At 35.2% G+C, this 17,784-nt stretch overlaps 2 protein-coding genes across 3 annotated transcripts in view; one reads left to right on the top strand and one right to left on the bottom strand.

Annotated features, from left to right (window-relative positions):
* Positions 1-865: 865 nt before the first annotated feature.
* On the top strand, positions 866-3,832 carry star2 (steroidogenic acute regulatory protein 2). The gene is made up of 7 exons (XM_024285443.2): positions 866-975; positions 1,080-1,187; positions 1,257-1,387; positions 1,463-1,621; positions 1,808-1,992; positions 2,531-2,624; positions 3,467-3,832. Exons 1-7 carry the CDS (start codon positions 912-914, stop codon positions 3,557-3,559), a joined length of 834 nt encoding a protein of 277 aa, XP_024141211.1. The 5' UTR covers positions 866-911; the 3' UTR covers positions 3,560-3,832.
* The window catches only part of LOC112154475 (A disintegrin and metalloproteinase with thrombospondin motifs 14), a 51,010-nt gene continuing 36,356 nt past the window's right edge, over positions 3,131-17,784 (bottom strand). For both annotated transcript variants that reach the window (XM_024285441.2, XM_024285440.2), the window contains exons 12-22: positions 15,641-15,813; positions 15,357-15,490; positions 13,408-13,531; positions 13,198-13,278; positions 12,197-12,360; positions 11,954-12,119; positions 10,820-10,952; positions 10,531-10,738; positions 9,485-9,614; positions 6,589-6,693; positions 3,131-6,499 (exon numbers count right to left, since the gene is read on the bottom strand). In XM_024285441.2, coding sequence (XP_024141209.1) covers positions 6,084-6,499; positions 6,589-6,693; positions 9,485-9,614; positions 10,531-10,738; positions 10,820-10,952; positions 11,954-12,119; positions 12,197-12,360; positions 13,198-13,278; positions 13,408-13,531; positions 15,357-15,490; positions 15,641-15,813 — 1,834 coding nt within the window. In that variant the 3' untranslated portion in view covers positions 3,131-6,083. The remainder of the gene's footprint in view (positions 6,500-6,588; positions 6,694-9,484; positions 9,615-10,530; positions 10,739-10,819; positions 10,953-11,953; positions 12,120-12,196; positions 12,361-13,197; positions 13,279-13,407; positions 13,532-15,356; positions 15,491-15,640; positions 15,814-17,784) is intronic.

Raw genomic sequence — 17,784 nt, forward strand, 5'->3', positions numbered from 1 at the left:
CGTTATTGTTTGTATATGACTTGTATGGGTTGCAAATTTTTTATTATTAAAAAACATGGAACAAGAGAAGACCATTCAGCTTCTTTCTTTGTTTTTTTAACCCCCTCAACACTGGAATTTCACTTTGTCCTGCATACATGCCTAAAGCAAATTAAAGAAAAACTAATAAATAAAAAGTTCTATTATGTTTGAAAAGTCAACATGTTCCTTTGTGTGTGCTTTATTTCTAAGAAAGAGCATGTCTCTTTTTTCCCAAGAACTATCTTCAATCCAATTACAGTGTTCATATTGCCATAAATTCACATCTGCAGCATCCTTTTCAAGGTAAAAAATCAAATAAAATGTGTACTTTAAAATCCAATCATTTTACCATTCAGGAATATATATATATACACATATATATATTACAATTTTCTAAAATGATAAAAAAAAAAAAAAAATCCCACTTGAGATTTGTCAAATCTTTGCATATTCTGGTCTCCAGAACGTTCTTTGAAACTCAAGGTTATTAGAGATTCTTTTTGCCCTTACATGATAGCAGTGTGTGTGTGAAATGAGTGTACAGAGAAAGAAGTGATATGCAGCAGCAGATGGAGGCGATGCAGCAGCATCAAGGCCTGGACCTTTGTACATGGTCCAAGCTGTCCACCAGCTGAGCACCATCAGACTGTAGGATTGAGCTTGAACTTTCTTCCTGTTCATCTGTTCTTTTGTAAAGATTTTCTTCTTTGCCTTGAATTAAAAAAAAATGGGATTTCACTTCATAAAGATCTTGTCAAAAATGTCCTTCAGACAGAAGTCGGAGCGAATCCTATCTTCCCCTCTGACTCTTATCTTTCGTCCGTGTCCTCGAGGAGGCGTATAAAGACCGAAGCAACCTCTGATTCGTTGCTGTGACTGCCAGAGACGACATGCTGCGTGCTGTTGTGAAGCTCTGCTGCGGGATCTCCTACCCTCACATGAGGAGCATGGCAGGTAAAGGCCTCACCCTCCAATGGACCTTACTGAAAGCAGAGACGGCACGCTGAGATTTATTTATTTATTTATTTATTTTTGGTTGGTTTTCTGCGGCTGTGCAGGACTTCAACGCAGAGCGGTGGCAGTGATAGGCCAGGAGATCACACAGCTGCAGCAGTGGGAACAAATCCAACAGCACATAAGAACGCACGTGGCTTTAAATTATAACGGTAAATTAAACCCATTTGAAGCTTTCATTGTGTTTACATTGAGTATAAACTAGAAATTCATGGTTGCAGAAGTGGAACAAGAAGACGTGAAGCCCGCTACTGGAAACCAGCTGTACTATGAACAACATGGACGAGAGGCCATGAGAAAAGCTCTCAGCATGTTGGAGGACAAAGAAGGATGGAAGGTCGAGATGACAGAGGTACCATCTCTGACCCCCACCGTGTCTGCCGATTTAAGGTTAAAACTTTATATTTAAACGGGGTTTCTTCTCCAGAGCAACGGAGATGTGATCTGCAGCAAAGTGATACCAGGAGCTGGAAAGGTCTTCAGGATGGAGGCCGTCTTGGAGGCCAGCGTGGAGGAACTCTATGATATTTTGTATGTTAGGGTTCAGGAAATGCCACAGTGGAACCCAAGCATACAACACATAGAGGTGAGGAGATGACCTTTAACCCTTTAACACTGGCGGTCGCTTCAAAATCTGCTGGAATTATCATGTTAACGGTTGCAAAGTTACAGTATGTTAAAGATTTTGAATTTAAATTATTACCAATGGCGTCGCTGTTTACTTTTTGGGATTTTTCATTTTTGAAATGTTATTTTTTGGGGGGTTATACAGGTCCTCAAACACGTTGGACCAGAAACAATCGTGACCCACGAGGTTTCCGCCGGGACAGCTGCAAATCTAATTGGACAGAGGGACTTTGTGAGTGTCAGGCACAGCTGTAAACAAAAATCCAGCGTTTATCTTGGAGGAGCAGCCATTCAGCTGGAGTCGTTCCCACCGCAGGCGGGCTTTGTGAGGTGAGCATCATGGGCAGAGCTGGCAGCTCTGGAGAACCTGACTCCACGAGTCATTAATCATCAAGTGCTTAAATAGCCTGAGCTGACTCGTTATAGTCATTATGCGATGGAGCAGAAAGTTAATCTCAGTCAAGCCAGTGAAGACATGACAACAGAACAAAATCAGCCTTTGGTAACTTTGTTTTGGCCTGATTGTTTTGTGTTGGAGTGTAGTAGGAACTATATACTAGAAGATACAGAAAGAATGATTTATTTACTTCATTTAGATTAATCAGCAGTGGTTAATTTTTGATACAAATATAGCAAAAATGAGGAAAACATAAATAGTGTCACCAAAACTACATAAATTCTCTGTTTTCTGTAAAAAAAAAAAAACACAAAAAAGACATGAAAAATTTGTTTGGTTTATGCACATTTCAAATAATTAAAAAAAATATATTTGAGGTAAAAAAAAAATCTATAAATGTATACAAGCAAAAGCATAATTTCAACAAAGCTTCTGTAGAACCTTTCACAATAAAAGCCTATCTGTCAACAGAGCTGAGGACGGCCCAACATGCATCGTCCTTCAAGCTCTCGATGAGGACAAGACGAAAAGCCGCTTCACGTGGCTTCTTAACATGGATGTAAAGGTAAATACATCTTTTTATTGTGTGAGTAACACAAATCATCTAAGTATATAATTTTGACAAAATATATTTCTATGGAGAGTAAAATATTGAAAGTTATTTAAGGTTTAAGTTGATTTATTCTGGAATAATAATCCTGCCTGTTTTATTAGTATTTATGTAAAAAAGTTACGTTTTTAAAGTTTTGAAAATTTAGCTTTAGTATGTTAAATAAATGTAAATCTCATTCGGCCAGCGACCTAAGGTGTGTTTTGGATTTTAGTCAAATTTTCAGCCTTTTTTTTAAAAAAAAAAAACATCCCAAAAAGCTAGATTTCCTACATCATAAATCTCTGTTAAAAACTCATCTTTAGGGATAGGGAGCAGGATAAAAATGAGTTATCACAGCCAAGAATGCAAACCCAAGTGGGATAAGGAATCAGAAGTGACAAAAATAAAGGTTATTGAGGGATTTTAATATGTATCTGTGTGTAAAACTACAATGCATTGTGGGTAAATATATGTTTAGGTTTTTTTTTTAAACAATTTAAGTCAATTTTGGCTTCTTATGGGACAAAAACAAAGAATTGTTATCTATGAAACTCTTTTCAGTTGGAATGTCATGATAAATATATATCAGGTTTAATCTTTTAGGTAAATAAATAGGTTTGTTTTCTTCCTTTGATAAGCAAAAATATAAAAAATTCATTTTTATCTGTGAAATTCACTATTTAATTTAATGTTTTTATTTTTGTTAACTTAGTGGAGACTTATTTTATATGTCGAAGAATCTGCCTTGTGTTACACCATTACTTTTTCTAAGAAAATGCATTTTTTAGGTCTAACAAAGCTACTATTGTTCCTAGGGCTGGCTGCCTAAGTCCATTGTCAATCAGGCTTTGCCCCGAGCACAGCTGGATTTCACGAGACATCTCCGCAGACGCCTCGCTGTGAGATGAATGAGTCTTCACCCAGCACCTCCCTCGTCGCTCCTCAAGACAGAGACGGAGGCACGCTGACAGACTACCTGCTCTGCAAAACGAAACTCTGCTGATGGAAAAAAACAAAACAAAAAAAGCAGAGACCAGTCCCAGCCTGGCCAAAGGAAGCTGGCTTACAATAGGAATGGAGAACAGAATGCGCCACTTAAACCTCATCCTGCTCTAAAGTGAACGCTCGTCTCTGGACGCACCTCCAAAAACTGTAAAGAATGAATAAAGTGCTTGAATGTGCTTCTTCTTGCTGGCTGATTTGTTTACACTTTAACAAAAAAACATCAAATGGAGCATTAAAAAAGAAAAAAGAAAATCCGCAGTTTTATTTCAAAAGGTAAATTTGTGATTTTTTATTTAGGAAAGTTACAACTTTACAACAAAATGTTCCTCTCCTCCTACTAAGAAGTCCATTGAAAAATAATTAAAAAAAAGAAAATGAAGTGAAAATTGCAAAAAAAAAAAAATGTTTGTTCTTTTAGATGTTTGTTCGTTCACCACTTAAAAATTCAATAAATATTAACATTTAAAGCTTTCATTTAGGTATGTATGTACACGATCTATACAATGAACAAGGTGGCGTTAGAAACTGCAATAGGCAGAGACAGATGTAGACAAACCTGCAGACGTACAGCATTGAGCCGATTTTCCAACTTGCAAAACTTTTATGAACTGAAATTTACACTATGTACATTCTTACCTGAAAACTATACTATTACAAAACTAAAAAAAGAGTTCTCTCTGAAATCTTAGTTATTAAAGACCCACTCCGATGAAGGTTTTGGGCGTTTGTTCTTGTGGCGTTTTTCTGATGTTGCATTTCTGAGTATTCCTTTATTCAAATTGTTGTAAATCAGGAGCTGATGAAAAAATGTAGTTTTTGGAATGTTGAAAGTACACTGAAAATCCCTACTCCATTCCATTCTGATTCATCCACTTAAAGACAAATAGATCCATTTACGTCTTTGTTTTCCTCGTCTGACTAGGCTGGTAGTGCGAGGGGCTGTAAGCTAGTGGGAGGGCATGTAAACAGAGAGCTCTCATCCATGGGGAGTGGAATTCAGAAACTATGTCCTAAAAAATAACAGATTTTTTGGATTTTAGCTAAAATCTGCATAATCATAATTAAAAAAACAATTGAGAATGCTTTTAATATAGATCAAATGGTGATCAAAGTGGGTCTTTGAAGCGCTAAGTGACAGTCAACAACTGGCAGAGTTTGTACTACAGTACTGTAAAAAAATTATAACCTTTTTTCTTTTTAAACATCAGTGAGGATAATCATCTGTGTGGTCAATCTGAACCAAAAAAAACAAAACAAAACACAAGAGCACCGGAGACAGAGAAGCTATAAAGCTTCTGTCGGGAGTGAAGGCCATGAAGTCTGGAGTGTGCCACCAGAACCATTCAAGTGAATTACTTTAAAAGATAAAAAGTCTGGCTTTTAAATAAACGCATTTTTGCTCACATTCTTTTATTTATTTATTTTTATAGACTTGTGTTTATCAAAGACACAGAAAATTATCTGTTTTCACTTTTTGATAAAAGGCTCAAGCCAAACAGCCAGAAATGAGACTATCCTAAAATTAATCTTTTTTTTTTCTTTTTGAAAACTCTGCATTTTTAAGCAAATTTTGTCCTTTTCAGGCAAATTTTTTTCTGAAAATAATTACTCAGGCAGCTGCTGGTTTTAAGTCCAACAGGGCAAACATTTTAGAAGCAGCCTTCCTGTGATTTTCTCGTTTTTACATCACCCACATGCACAGAAAGCTATGTAAAAACCTCAGAAAAAGAAATAATCTTAAAAGATGCATATGGTGTTTAAAAAGAGTACCAATCAGAGGAGAAACTTGTTGAAAAAAATAAATGCAAGCAGCTTTTGATTATTTTTTGGCCTAAATCACTGTTTTGTCCATGTAAATGGCTTTTTTTAAAGTTTAATTTGACAACCACTTTAAAATTATGATGAAAAAAACAAAGCGGAGCAATTAACATTTGAAAAATCCCTTTTTATCTTGTAAGTTAATTTGCTTCTAATGTCAAAAAGGGCCTAAGTATAATGAGGATCTTATTTTAGAACTAATTCTAATTGAGTTTTTGAATTGTTCATGTACTCATAATCAGACTGGTGACACACTTAAGAGTCCATAGCTGCACATCTGTACGCAAACCATTCATAGTAGTTCTAATGCACTTGGAAAAAAAATAAAAAGGTTTACACAACAGAGAAAAACATAAGTATACTAATGCAGTCATCACATTTTGAGCACTTCTTGTAGTCGGTTTAGTTTACAGCACCTTGTTATGACATCTTCTTATTCCACTCATGTTGTGTTTGAGGAACGTTGTGCAGATGCAGCACACAAACCTCACTCTGTAGTTTGTGTTTTTCTTATGAGGTAACCATCTGGCCTGGTCTGAGTTCACTGACATGACAAAAAAAAAGAAAAATATCGCAGCAAAACCTCTGAAGGTTCATTCAAAAAAACGCTCATTTCCGAGCCGACAGGGTTCTGTGACCTGAATCCCTCTCAGATCCTAAGTCGTCCCTTCTTGACCTGGCAGCATCTGGGCTTAAAGTGCTATTTTGACTGTGCTCTGGAGAGGTGCCTCCACTGGCGTCTCCTCGGGGAAGTGGTGGCTCTGGAGGTAGCGGAGGCTCCCTGACGTCTGCGGGACTCTGGAGCAGTGTAGCTTCTGTTGAAGTCTGAGCAGCGGCGTCTGTGGACTTCATAGTGTTCTGGGTTGGTAAAGCCTTGAGTTCCTGGAAGTTGAGAGCATTCGTGGGGGAGGCTTCTTTCCTGCTGCATGATTCGCAGCAAAGTTTGTAATATCCAGGGATGGAGCAGTAGCGAGCAAGAACTTCCATCTGACAGAAAATCGATTTGTCTCCTAGACAGGGTTCATCTGGAGGTCGCAGAAGGGAGAAGATCAAACACTTTTAGCAGCAGAGCATTGATTTCATAAACTGATTAAATAAAGACTGATCCGCTTACTAGAGATTTTGTCAACTGGATTTTTAGGAACCATTTGGTACACAGCTTCACCGTTCATCGTCAAATTTTCCATCGTTTGGGATGAGAGGGAAGACAGCGGTGACCCTGGATTGAATAGAAAACGACAAATTAGGCTGAAAAAAATCCAGTAAGAAGTAATAATAAAGAAAACTCATAAATTCTTTTGTGACTTGAGCCACATTCTAATATACTTTCAGAAAAAAAAATCAATTTCTACTAATTGGGTGTACAAGGAAAAAGCCAGAATTGTTTTTATTTTCATTTTTTTCCAGAGGAAGCAGCAAAACAAAAGCTGTAGAAAGTCATCAGAGGTTGAAATGTCTTTTACGTTTCCACGTGCAGATCTTAATTAACAGTAAGATGGGAATTTAACCAATCATTGAATTTAAGTTGAAAACATGGCTGATTCATGATGAAAAATAGATATTTGTGTGTAAAAATGTCAAAATTTCAACCAATAGAATAGCTCTCCTCTCTCAACCTCCTAAATAAACAATTATTATCCATCTTTTTTTTTTTACATAACAGTATTCAGGAGGATCTCAGACAAGAATATTGTTCACAAAAAACCCATAGGAATCAGAACCTTCACCAACTCAAAAAAATGAGAAGTTGCAGGTCACTAAACCATTACAAGGGCAGTGTGCAAACGAATGGCTAGGGTCGTCAAAGTTTGAGCAATTCCTGGAATAACAACCCAAATCCGCATGATTTGAAAATGGAAAGAATAAAAAAAGTCCCTCAAATAGGTTTTACATGAGAAAGTTCAGGTCAGTGCTGGGGAATATGAATGCTTGGGTTTCCATTCTTCTTTTACCCACAGAGAATAGAGTCATTTTTCCAAGCAGAAGAGAGTAGAGGATACAGCGCGTGAAGGCAGAGCCTCTTCTATATGTTCTCTCTGCAGTCACAGCCGCCTAGAAGGTCATTCTATGATTTACACGACGCCTCAGGATATAAAAATCGGCTTAAGGAGTGAAATTTATACCTGAAATACTGAGATATGCAGCAAAGAGCAGCTCGGGCAGCAGCTTCACTTCATAATTTAAAACAGTAGTAAAATAGAAGGATCAGGGCTAATAAAGATGGGACACAAGTGCTCTCTTTTAGCCAACTTTCATTACATTTTCCTGAGTCAACAGCTCAGTCAAAAGCCCTTTGCTGCAGATGTGTCCATGAACGCCACTCAAGGCCCATTTATATGGAGAGAAGGTAGACACATCCTGATTTGTGTGAGTAAATCTTAATTTGTGCATAGCTTTAAATTTGTGGATAACTTTGGATTTGTGCATAACTTTGTATTTGTGCATAACTTTGTATTTGTGCATAACTTTGGATTTGTGCGTAGCTTTGAATGTATGTGCATAATTCTTAATTTGTGCGTTACTTTGTTTTTGTGCTTGATTCTTAATTTGTGCATAAATTTAAATTTGTGCGTAACTTTAGATTTGTCCTTGCGTAGTTCTTGATTTTTGTGGAACGTTGTATTTGTGTATGAATAATTCTTTATTTTTGCGTAACTTTAGATTTTTTGCGTTACTTTGGATTTGTGCCTGCGTAGTTCATGATTTATGTGGAACTTGGTATTTGTGCATGCGTAATTCTTGACTTGTGCGTAACTTTGGATTTATGTGTTACTTTGGATTTGTTCGTAACTTTGGATAAATGCATAACTTTGTATTTGTTCGTAACTTTGGATAAATTCATAACTTTGTATTTGTGCGTATATAATTCTTGATTTTTGCGTAACTTTAGATTTGTGCACAACATTGTGTTTGTGCGTGCATAGTTCTTAATTTTTCTTTTTATTTGTGCAGATAGAATTCTTGATTTGTAACTTACACAATACATTTTGTGCATAAATGCAAAAATGAAGAAATTCCCAAAAATACGAAACACAATCTACACATACACAACTTAAAATTACAACAGCTTGAGACTAATGACACACAAATCTTTAAAAAATTATGCACAAATCAGTTGCTACACACACAAAACCACAGTTAGGCAAAAATCTGATTTTAGACTCTTTTAATTTCCAAGATTCGTCTTTGAGGGATGCGTTTAAACGCTGCTCGATTACTGGGACATCAGAATTTTCTTATCAGCCACTTTGGACTTAGATTGTGAACAATATCTGTTGAAGACTTGACGTTTTCCCACTTACTTAAACAGATATGCCCCAATAATTAAAATAAATATGTTTTTAAGACACAGCACTAAAGTTTCTGTATTCTTATTGCTCCTTGCACTTTGCGGAAGAGAACTTATGCACAAAATGTATTGTATGAGTTACAAATCAAGAATTACACACACACAAATTGTGTGAGTCTATTTTCTCTCCATAATTTTACCTTAAATAATTATAATGCAACTGACAATTATCTTTCCATGTACTTATTACCAGCTGTAAATCCAAGCAGTGGTATTATTTACCTGTTATTCAACCAAAACATCCTACATTATTTAGATTCTAGACCTCCAGAGTTAATTGATACTTCTAGAAATACTTTCAAAGTATTTTTTTTTCTTAACTTTCAAAGACTTTCTCCTTGGTGTGTGACAGGAACTTTCTACACCCACTGACACAGAGTGTCCCACTAACCAATTAACTGCATCTCTTCCCTTGTTGTTCTGTCCACCTTGAGCTCAGAAAGGACGAAACAACAAAAGGTTTGTGTTCTCCTGTTGATTTTGACTCTTTGAGAGAAAAATAAAGTCCAAAAATAGAACCAAAGTCCTGATGTGATGAAAACAGTTAGAACGACTTTCATCTCAGCGGAGGACATCGTCTTCCTCTTTTTGCTTGTTTGTGAGGTCAGTTTTTTCCAAACATTTGATGATGTTTACAGGTTTTTGTTTTTGGACACCTCACCTGGACATGGGCTCAGCTTACAAATAAGGACCGTTTCCGGCTTCTCGCCTTCACATTCGCCAACGGTGTTGTCGCTGGTTTTGCACACCACCTGCCTTTGCTGAATCCCCTCACCGCAGCTCACCGAGCACTGCCACCAAAGACACACACGGGTCACACCTCAATGAGCTGGACGTAGACTACTGCCTGCACATCAGTACGTTTTGTTCCATTTTTTAATTATTTGAGTCTATGATTAAAAATATTCCAATAATTTGACATTAGTATGACCATCAGCCTTCCAAAGGATTTTGAAGGTTTGTCAGAATAATAATCTTCTCATCGAGAGAAAAGATATTGTTAATTTTGGACCCTTTCTTTCCAAGAAATGTAAAACTCTAAAATTCAAATCATTTTAGTCTTATACTTATTTTTTCCAATTTCAAAACCCATAATTGTATTTCCTGCTTCGCGTACACTAATTCGTTGATAAAAATAACAGTGGCTTTAACATGAAATAATTATAAATTTGGCATTGACAAAGAAAAAAATAATTAAAATAATAAATAATTTAAATTCCTATAAGTATATTTCTTGTTACAAGCACACATATAAATTATAAAAAATAAAATAGGCTTTTACTTGAAAAAAAATCCAAAATGTGAACAAAATATAAACAAAATGAATTTTATTAACTTTTTTAGGGCCAGGAATCAATCAAAAAATTAATTAATTGCGATTAATCGCATTATTTGCCGACTACTTATAATGTGTAAATAATCACAAAATTAAATTAAACGCAAAACTGTAAATTTAGTTTAGGTTTTTTTTGTCTATTTTTTTAAGGAACACTTTTTTAAAAATCAACCAATGTTCATTATTTCAGATATTTAGTCAGTTCATATCCACAGTTTCACACATATAAAGTAAATATTAAATCATGATAGGATTAAATCAGTCCTACCAGGAAATAAAAAGCAAAATGTTCCTCTAAAATAATCTAATGTGATCTGGAAGATATAATATCAAAGGTATAAAACTGATAAAGAAAACAGGTTTTAGTTTACCTGTGACCACGCCCCCGTCCGCCACTGTGCAGGGCACGCGGTGTGGTTGCAGACCCGCCTGGTTTCAGGCCGATCGGTGGGACAGTGTTTGCTATGGACCGGCCTGCTGGTGCCGTTGTGGAGAGCCTGCATGCACTGCACCACTCGGGTCTGGTAGCCGAGTTTCCCGCAGCTCTTACTGCAGGGGCTCCAGTCCTCCACCACCCACCTGTCAGCACATCCAGCTCTTTAATGAGAATCCTCTGGCACACAGTATCTTAAAAATATATCTTGGCTGAAAATCACTCACTTGGGCGGACTGCACTCCTGCACGTTACACCGTTTGCGGATGGGTTTAGGCTTTTTGCTGCTTTCGCAAAAGTTGCGATGCACCAAACGGCCGTCGCTCTTCCTCCTGCAGCCATACTTTGTATACTGTATACCTGAAAAGAAAAACAAATGTTTTTTTTTTAGACAAACATACATTTTTAGATTATGAAACTTGTTCTTGAATGAAAAAAGTTGAAACATTTTGGAGCAAAACTCAGTTTTCTGACAAAATGAAAAAAAAAAAAGATGAGCCATTTTTTCAACATCCGAGCTACCTCCAGGTCACCATGGCAACAGGTTTCATGGAGGTGGATGCCCATTGACTCTCAACTCTGGTTGATAAGATTTTGCTTGGATAGTAGAAAAAAAACAAGGTTCAAATTTGATGGTGGAAAAAAATCTAAGGTTCTGTGAACTATCTAAAAATGTTTTTCACTTGTTGTAAACTTTGTGATAAACAATGACAACTAAACTGAGTCTGCTGCTGCTACTGATTTCTTTTTTTTTTATCTCAAAAGTGACACAAAAAAGGAAAGTGATGCATCAAAATCTACAATAATAGCCTCCACTAACTTCAAAAATTACCATCTATTCCTTCTTTGATAAATTATTTCATATTTTTGAAGAAATTCATATAATGAATGCAATTTATCTGGAAGAAAGAGTCCTTCAAAATAAAAGAAAGCCTTTTTATTGGACTGATAACAAAGGCTAATCAGGAGTCAAAAGCTTCTGTCTCTAAGGCAAATGGGGACATAAATCATCATATTCACAAAAACATGAAAACCATTGAGAGCCTTTTCACTTTAATTGTCATTATTGTTTAATTTGTAATGCTGTAATTAATGTCTAAACTTCACAGATATATTTGCTTGATTTTTTTGTAATGAAAATACATAAATTTATAAATTTGGATTAGAATTTGTATAAATACACACACACACACTCGCCCACATATTTATATATATATATATATACACACATATACGCATTTGTTTTTGCTGTTCAGTTTGTTGTATTTGTGATTTTACACATAAATAAATTTCAGTTGATTGCTATCATATAAAATTTGCGTTAGAGACAAACAAGTGGATAGTTTTCTTTACACACTGACCTCCCCCACATGGTTTGGAGCACTGAGACCAGCTCTTCAGGGCCCACTCATACGTGTCCAGCTCAGAAAGAAGAACATTGTTGTTGGTAATTAAAGGCAGCAGGTCTTCATGTATTATGTACTTATACGTCAAGCTGATTTTCACTTCTTCTTCCATCGGAATGACCTGCAATCAGACAAAAATACAAATAGTTTGAAAAGGATTTATGAAAGGTTTGTGAACTGTTGGACCTTTTTACTGACCAGCACCACGATGCCGTCATGCAGAGGTCCACTGGTTTTCAGAGTTTCCCTGTCGCCATCACTGGAGTACTCCCACTGTAAACCGTTTTCGATGAACGTCTTTGACTTTGCGTCTTCACTTTTTTCATTCAGTATAAAGTTTCCACTGACTTGATTCTTCACAGCTGTCAATAATAATAAGAAAAATAATGAAGTAGAGGGAAAAAATGCTTCTCATTCATCAAAATCTAAAATTACAGAATTATTGTATTTAGCTGAGACCATTTTAGATGTATTTTGTTCATTCATGAATAAACATAAATAAAAGTAAAATGGTAAGAATGTCATCAAGAAGGGCATTTTTTTTGCTGCACATACAAGATCCTTTCAAAATAAAAGACATCTATGTCAAATTAGATCCTCCTGCTACAGTAGATAAATTAAAAATGCAAGAACAGAGTCAAAAATGACATTTTTCATGACCATGGCAACAACTAGGTGTTACTGCGCAGCATAGAATAGAATATGTTCTTTACCGACTTATTGTTCTTGAAGCCAATGAGCCACAATAGAGGGACCAATGCCGTAGGTGGTTTAAAAAAAAATAATAATAATCCCAAATCTTTACCCTTAATATTCTTAGCATATAATTTACAACTCATTATATTTCACAAATTTCAGAAAAATATTATGGCGTGTGTCAATGTTCATTCACATTCTTTTTAGTAATCTGTGAATGTATTTACCCAAAAAGTAAAACCTTTTTTTGAAATATTTTTTAACCTTTTGACATCTGTAATTATTTCTAGCTAAGAAAAAAAAATACATATATATATATATATTGGCTTTCATGTTGACCCTAACTTAAGATAATTTTGGAAGAAAGCGGTTTGATCCTATTTGCATTAAAAGAATGGGTTAACTCATTTAAATTGCCTCTTTTGTTTAACCCTCTTTAAATTAGATAAAGCAGCTTCAGAAAATGTTTTTAAAAGTGGGTAAAAAATGTTAAAACCTCTTACCAATAATATGAGGGGAAGTCTCATTTTCTTCAATGACAATGTGCCGAGCTCCTATTGGAATGTCAAACATTTTCAGCATTCCTATAAAAACACAGAAAGGTTCAGCTCGGAGCCTCCAGCACAGCAGGACTCCCTGACTTTATGAATACTGATGCACAACTTCATCTACGAGCTTTAAGAGATGGAATCGGACTCAGCGGTGACGTTTACCGTTCTTTTTGGGTGTTTTAGTGAGCGTCAGCTTCACAGTACGGCAGTGGGAGTTGTCCCCTTCACACACCCCGCATTTGTCCTCTTCTTTGTAGGAGCCTACCTCCTTATCACAGCCTACGTGCTGCAGAGGGGGAAGAACACAAGACACAGTCAGATCACAGCGATGCCTCACGCGTCTTCTACGCAGACTGAGATTGTGGCGAGGAGAAAATGATGTCAGCGCTGGGCACAGAACATCCACGGACAGTGACACAGTTAATAAATGAGGCACGTCAGTGCAGCACACAGACATAACAGTACAATCAAAACATCGAGAGCGCGTCCTGCAACAAATGATGACTAAACTTTGTGTCCAACGTAACAATCTAGATTTAAAAAATTGCATATTTGTAATAAAAACATGAAACATTTAGATTATTTGTTTTAATTTAAAGTAAACTTTTCTTAGCCTCCAGAAGTCCTACTAAAAAACAATTTCTTTGATTTTATTCCCAAATTGGATTTTATAAAGTCTTATTGGAGTTTAGATTATTTAATAATCATTAAAGGATTAAGTTAAATGGACAAAAAAAATCCTGATTTCTTTACTTCCCAAGGTCTAAGCCGATAATTATAAGGTAAGGTGCATTATGGGAAAGTCAATACAGTCTTTTAAAAAAAGTTATAAAAGTATTATTGAAAAACAAAATACAATTAACTAATGACTTTTGTTCTTTTCCAGATATTCGAATATTTTTAGGCATTTAATTCACTTTTTAAAATAAAAATAAATATATGCACAACCACTGCAAAAGTCAAATACATGAAAACATAAAATACAAAATTAAATAAAAGAATATTTCATAATTTACGGGAAAAACACGAAACAAAATGCCTACAATATTAATTTGAATCAAAATAGCATGAAATTATATATATTGGACAAAATACTATAATATACATCTAAAATATATATTTAAAAAAAAACTTTATAATATGGAAGAAAAAATAGTCAGATTAGCTCAAAAACTTTTTGGATCTCTATTTTAAATAATAATACCTTATTTATGTGTAATATTAGAGTTTTTTTCTTTTTTTTTAATTAAAATGATACCTTAAAATTTCCCAATTAATTTATAAATAAATACAATTTTTAGCGTAAAGAACACATAGTATTAACGTCCCACTCCAATCATCTATTTCAAAAAGTGTTCTCACTGTTCTTTTAATTATAATTATGACTTTTTAAGGTAAAATAAAATAAAAAAGTATGTCATTTAAGACGTAGTTTCTGCAGAGAAATTGTCTTCATTTCTAATTATCCCTTTATTAACATTTATTTACCTTTATTTATTTGCTAGCTGTAAGCTAGAAGGAGAACCCTTACAACCTTAACCTAACATTAGCAGTGGAACAAAAATAGCGAGCATCTTTAAAGTTATCCAGCCGTACAATTTTAAGCCATGAGGCAAACAAAAATGAGATTGTGGCCTGATGATTGTAGATTTTACATTTCAACTACAAATTCTTTAAAACTGCATTTTTTGTGTGTTCGTGAGTCACAGCAAATTGAATAAAGAAATATTCAGAAAAGTATTTTTTAGGCTTATGTAGTTTATATATGTCCTCTGTCATGAGAAAAGTACCATAAAAGAACTGAAAAACACCAAAACACACCACTATTTTCACTGAAGTGGGTCTTTAAAACAAAAACTTCTCCTGATGAAACTATATTTCTGTTTAGATCCTCTTGTAGGGATCAAACTTCTTCAAGCTACCAATTGTTTTAAAACTGTTTTTTAAGAAAACAGAATTTCTAATTACACTCTTCTCCTTTTAAATCCACATTAATATGATATTATTGATTCTTAAGTATAATTCACTTTATTTGTTAATCTTTGACACTGAATATCCTGGTGGTGAGTTTATGGGTGCTTTATGTGTGGGAGGTTTGAGTTATGACTAACCAGACACTCTCCTCGGGCGCACACACTGTACGGGTCAGAGTAGCTGCACCGCGTCCCATCATGCACCACCTGATTCATGAACACAATTTCTTCTGTTTCCTTAGAAATGCAGCTCAACTCGCATTTACGGGAGTCTGAAAAACAAAACAAAACAATGATTTAAGTCTGTTAAAAGCATTGAAGATTCAGTGTCCAGATGAACACCTACATATGCATGGAAGACAGTTTCCCTGCTAGAACGATTGATTTTATTGCAGTGAATGGAAATCAGAGAGCCGACTCACCATCTGGGTGCTCATACGGTAGCCAGGTGTGCTTCATATTTTTGTGGTATTTGTTGCTCCTCTGGATACACTGCTGAGCTCGGAAGTCCTCGTAGGAGCCAGCGCACTCCTCCGTGTTGCACATCTGGTAGTCAAAAGAAGAGCCGGGGCAGTCTCGGCCCCCGTAGGCCGGCCTGAGGAATTACAAAAACACAGATAACGGTCACATTGTATTCCCAAAAACTTAAAAAAATACATATTTCCAGCTAAAAGTTACATAAAAGTTAGAAAAAATGTTACACAATCTATGGAAAATCTATCTGAATAATGCACAAATTCACAGCTGTTTATATTAGACAGAAATAACAAAGTAATAGAATTTTATTTCAAAAATATGTCATATATTTATATATAAATAATTAAAAATCATCTGTCATTAAACATATAAATATTATGTTAATCAAAAAAGTGAAGAGTGAGTTTTCCTCTCTTATTTGTTTATAAACAATTATAAAACAGAGAGAAACGCCTTAAAGACACGCAATTTAATAAATTAATTTAGACAAGAAAGAACACTTTTGTTCCTGATTTAAATAAATAAGTATTATAACAAAAGTACTTGAGCAATCACAGCGAGATCTCTTCAATTTACCGTATTTTCCGGACTATAAGTCGCGGTTTTTTTCATAGATTGAATGTCCCTGCGACTTATACTCCAGTGCGACTTATATACAAATTTTTAATGAGATGAGATATCGACCGTAAATCTAGAGTTCCCTCTTGTGGTGATCTATGCAATTACCATATATTTGTAAAAAAATATATATATATCTGGTAATTTCACAGACAGCCACAAGAGGGCACTCTAGGCTTCTCTAGCTGCAATATCTGATACTCCTTAACAATTAGCGAGTTAAACAGTAAACGTTAGCTTATTAGGAAAACAGAGAAGACTAAAGATAAATGCCCCCCAAAAGAAAATCATATGCTGCAGACTACAAGCTGCAAGTAGTGAAATTTGCAGCTGAAAACCAGGAGAATGTGCCATGCTACTTCTCTGCAAGTCATCGAATGGATCAACCAAGCATGGGCTTCAGTGACAACCGAGACCATCCTGTCTGAATTCAGAAAGGCTGGAATATTTGGAACTGGAGCGGATTCCGAGACTGAAGACAGCCGCGAAGAAGTAGAACCTCCGCTTCGTCTTCCTCTAGCGGAGTTATTCAGAAGTGACACTAAAGACAAAGAATTTAAGGGATTTAGTGATTTAGTTTTTTTCATGATGCTAATATGTGAATATGTGTTGACACATATTCAGCCTGTTTTCTATTCACTTATGAATGTTATAACTTACCTTCCAGGATGATGTAATTTCGTTTTTTTCAACCAGTTTGTAAAATAAATTACTTGAATAAAATGCGACTTATACTCCGGTGCGACTTATATAGGGTTTTTTCTTCTTCATTATGCATTTTTTGGCCCCTGCGACTTATACTCCGGTGCGACTTATAGTCCGAAAAATACGGTAATTAGAGTGTCTCAGTTTTCTGTCACTGTTTGCGTATGACACACTGTCTTTTTTTACAAATTACCTTGTGACTCATCACAGCAGGTTAAAGACATATAGTATTAAGATCAATAATTCAGTGAGATATTACTGTATGACAAGAGGTCAAGAGTATAAAAAAAGTAGTTAATTGTCATTTAAAACACATTTTTTCTCAGAAAACCTGAAATCTAGACCTCTTTTAAGAGAAGTAAAGAGCATTCACTCCGATTGATATATGTCAAAATCGTTATATTCCCAACAGCAAATTAGATTTCCGCACATTTGGTTTGGCAAACGTGTGATTTATCCAGACTGGGTGGAATATTTTTAAGCAATTATTTAAATTCAGAACCAAACATAAAAATTTCCTTTTAACAAAACAAATGTAAGAACCACTGTAAAATACGATCTTTGATTTGACTAAATTTAGTTTGTCTGTAGTTTAACAACCTGCTTTTACTTTTTAAATTATATTTATTTTATTGTATTATTATGGGCTATTCAGTTAAAAACAAAAAAGGACTCTGGGTTATTTAGGAGGTAAAATATATCAGAAAAAAAGGTTCATATTTAGGGGAACAAAATTCTTACAATTACATTTGTACTTTTTACAATA

This window comes from Oryzias melastigma, linkage group LG19, assembly GCF_002922805.2.
Source record: "Oryzias melastigma strain HK-1 linkage group LG19, ASM292280v2, whole genome shotgun sequence".
NCBI classification, from domain to species: Eukaryota; Metazoa; Chordata; class Actinopteri; order Beloniformes; family Adrianichthyidae; genus Oryzias; species Oryzias melastigma.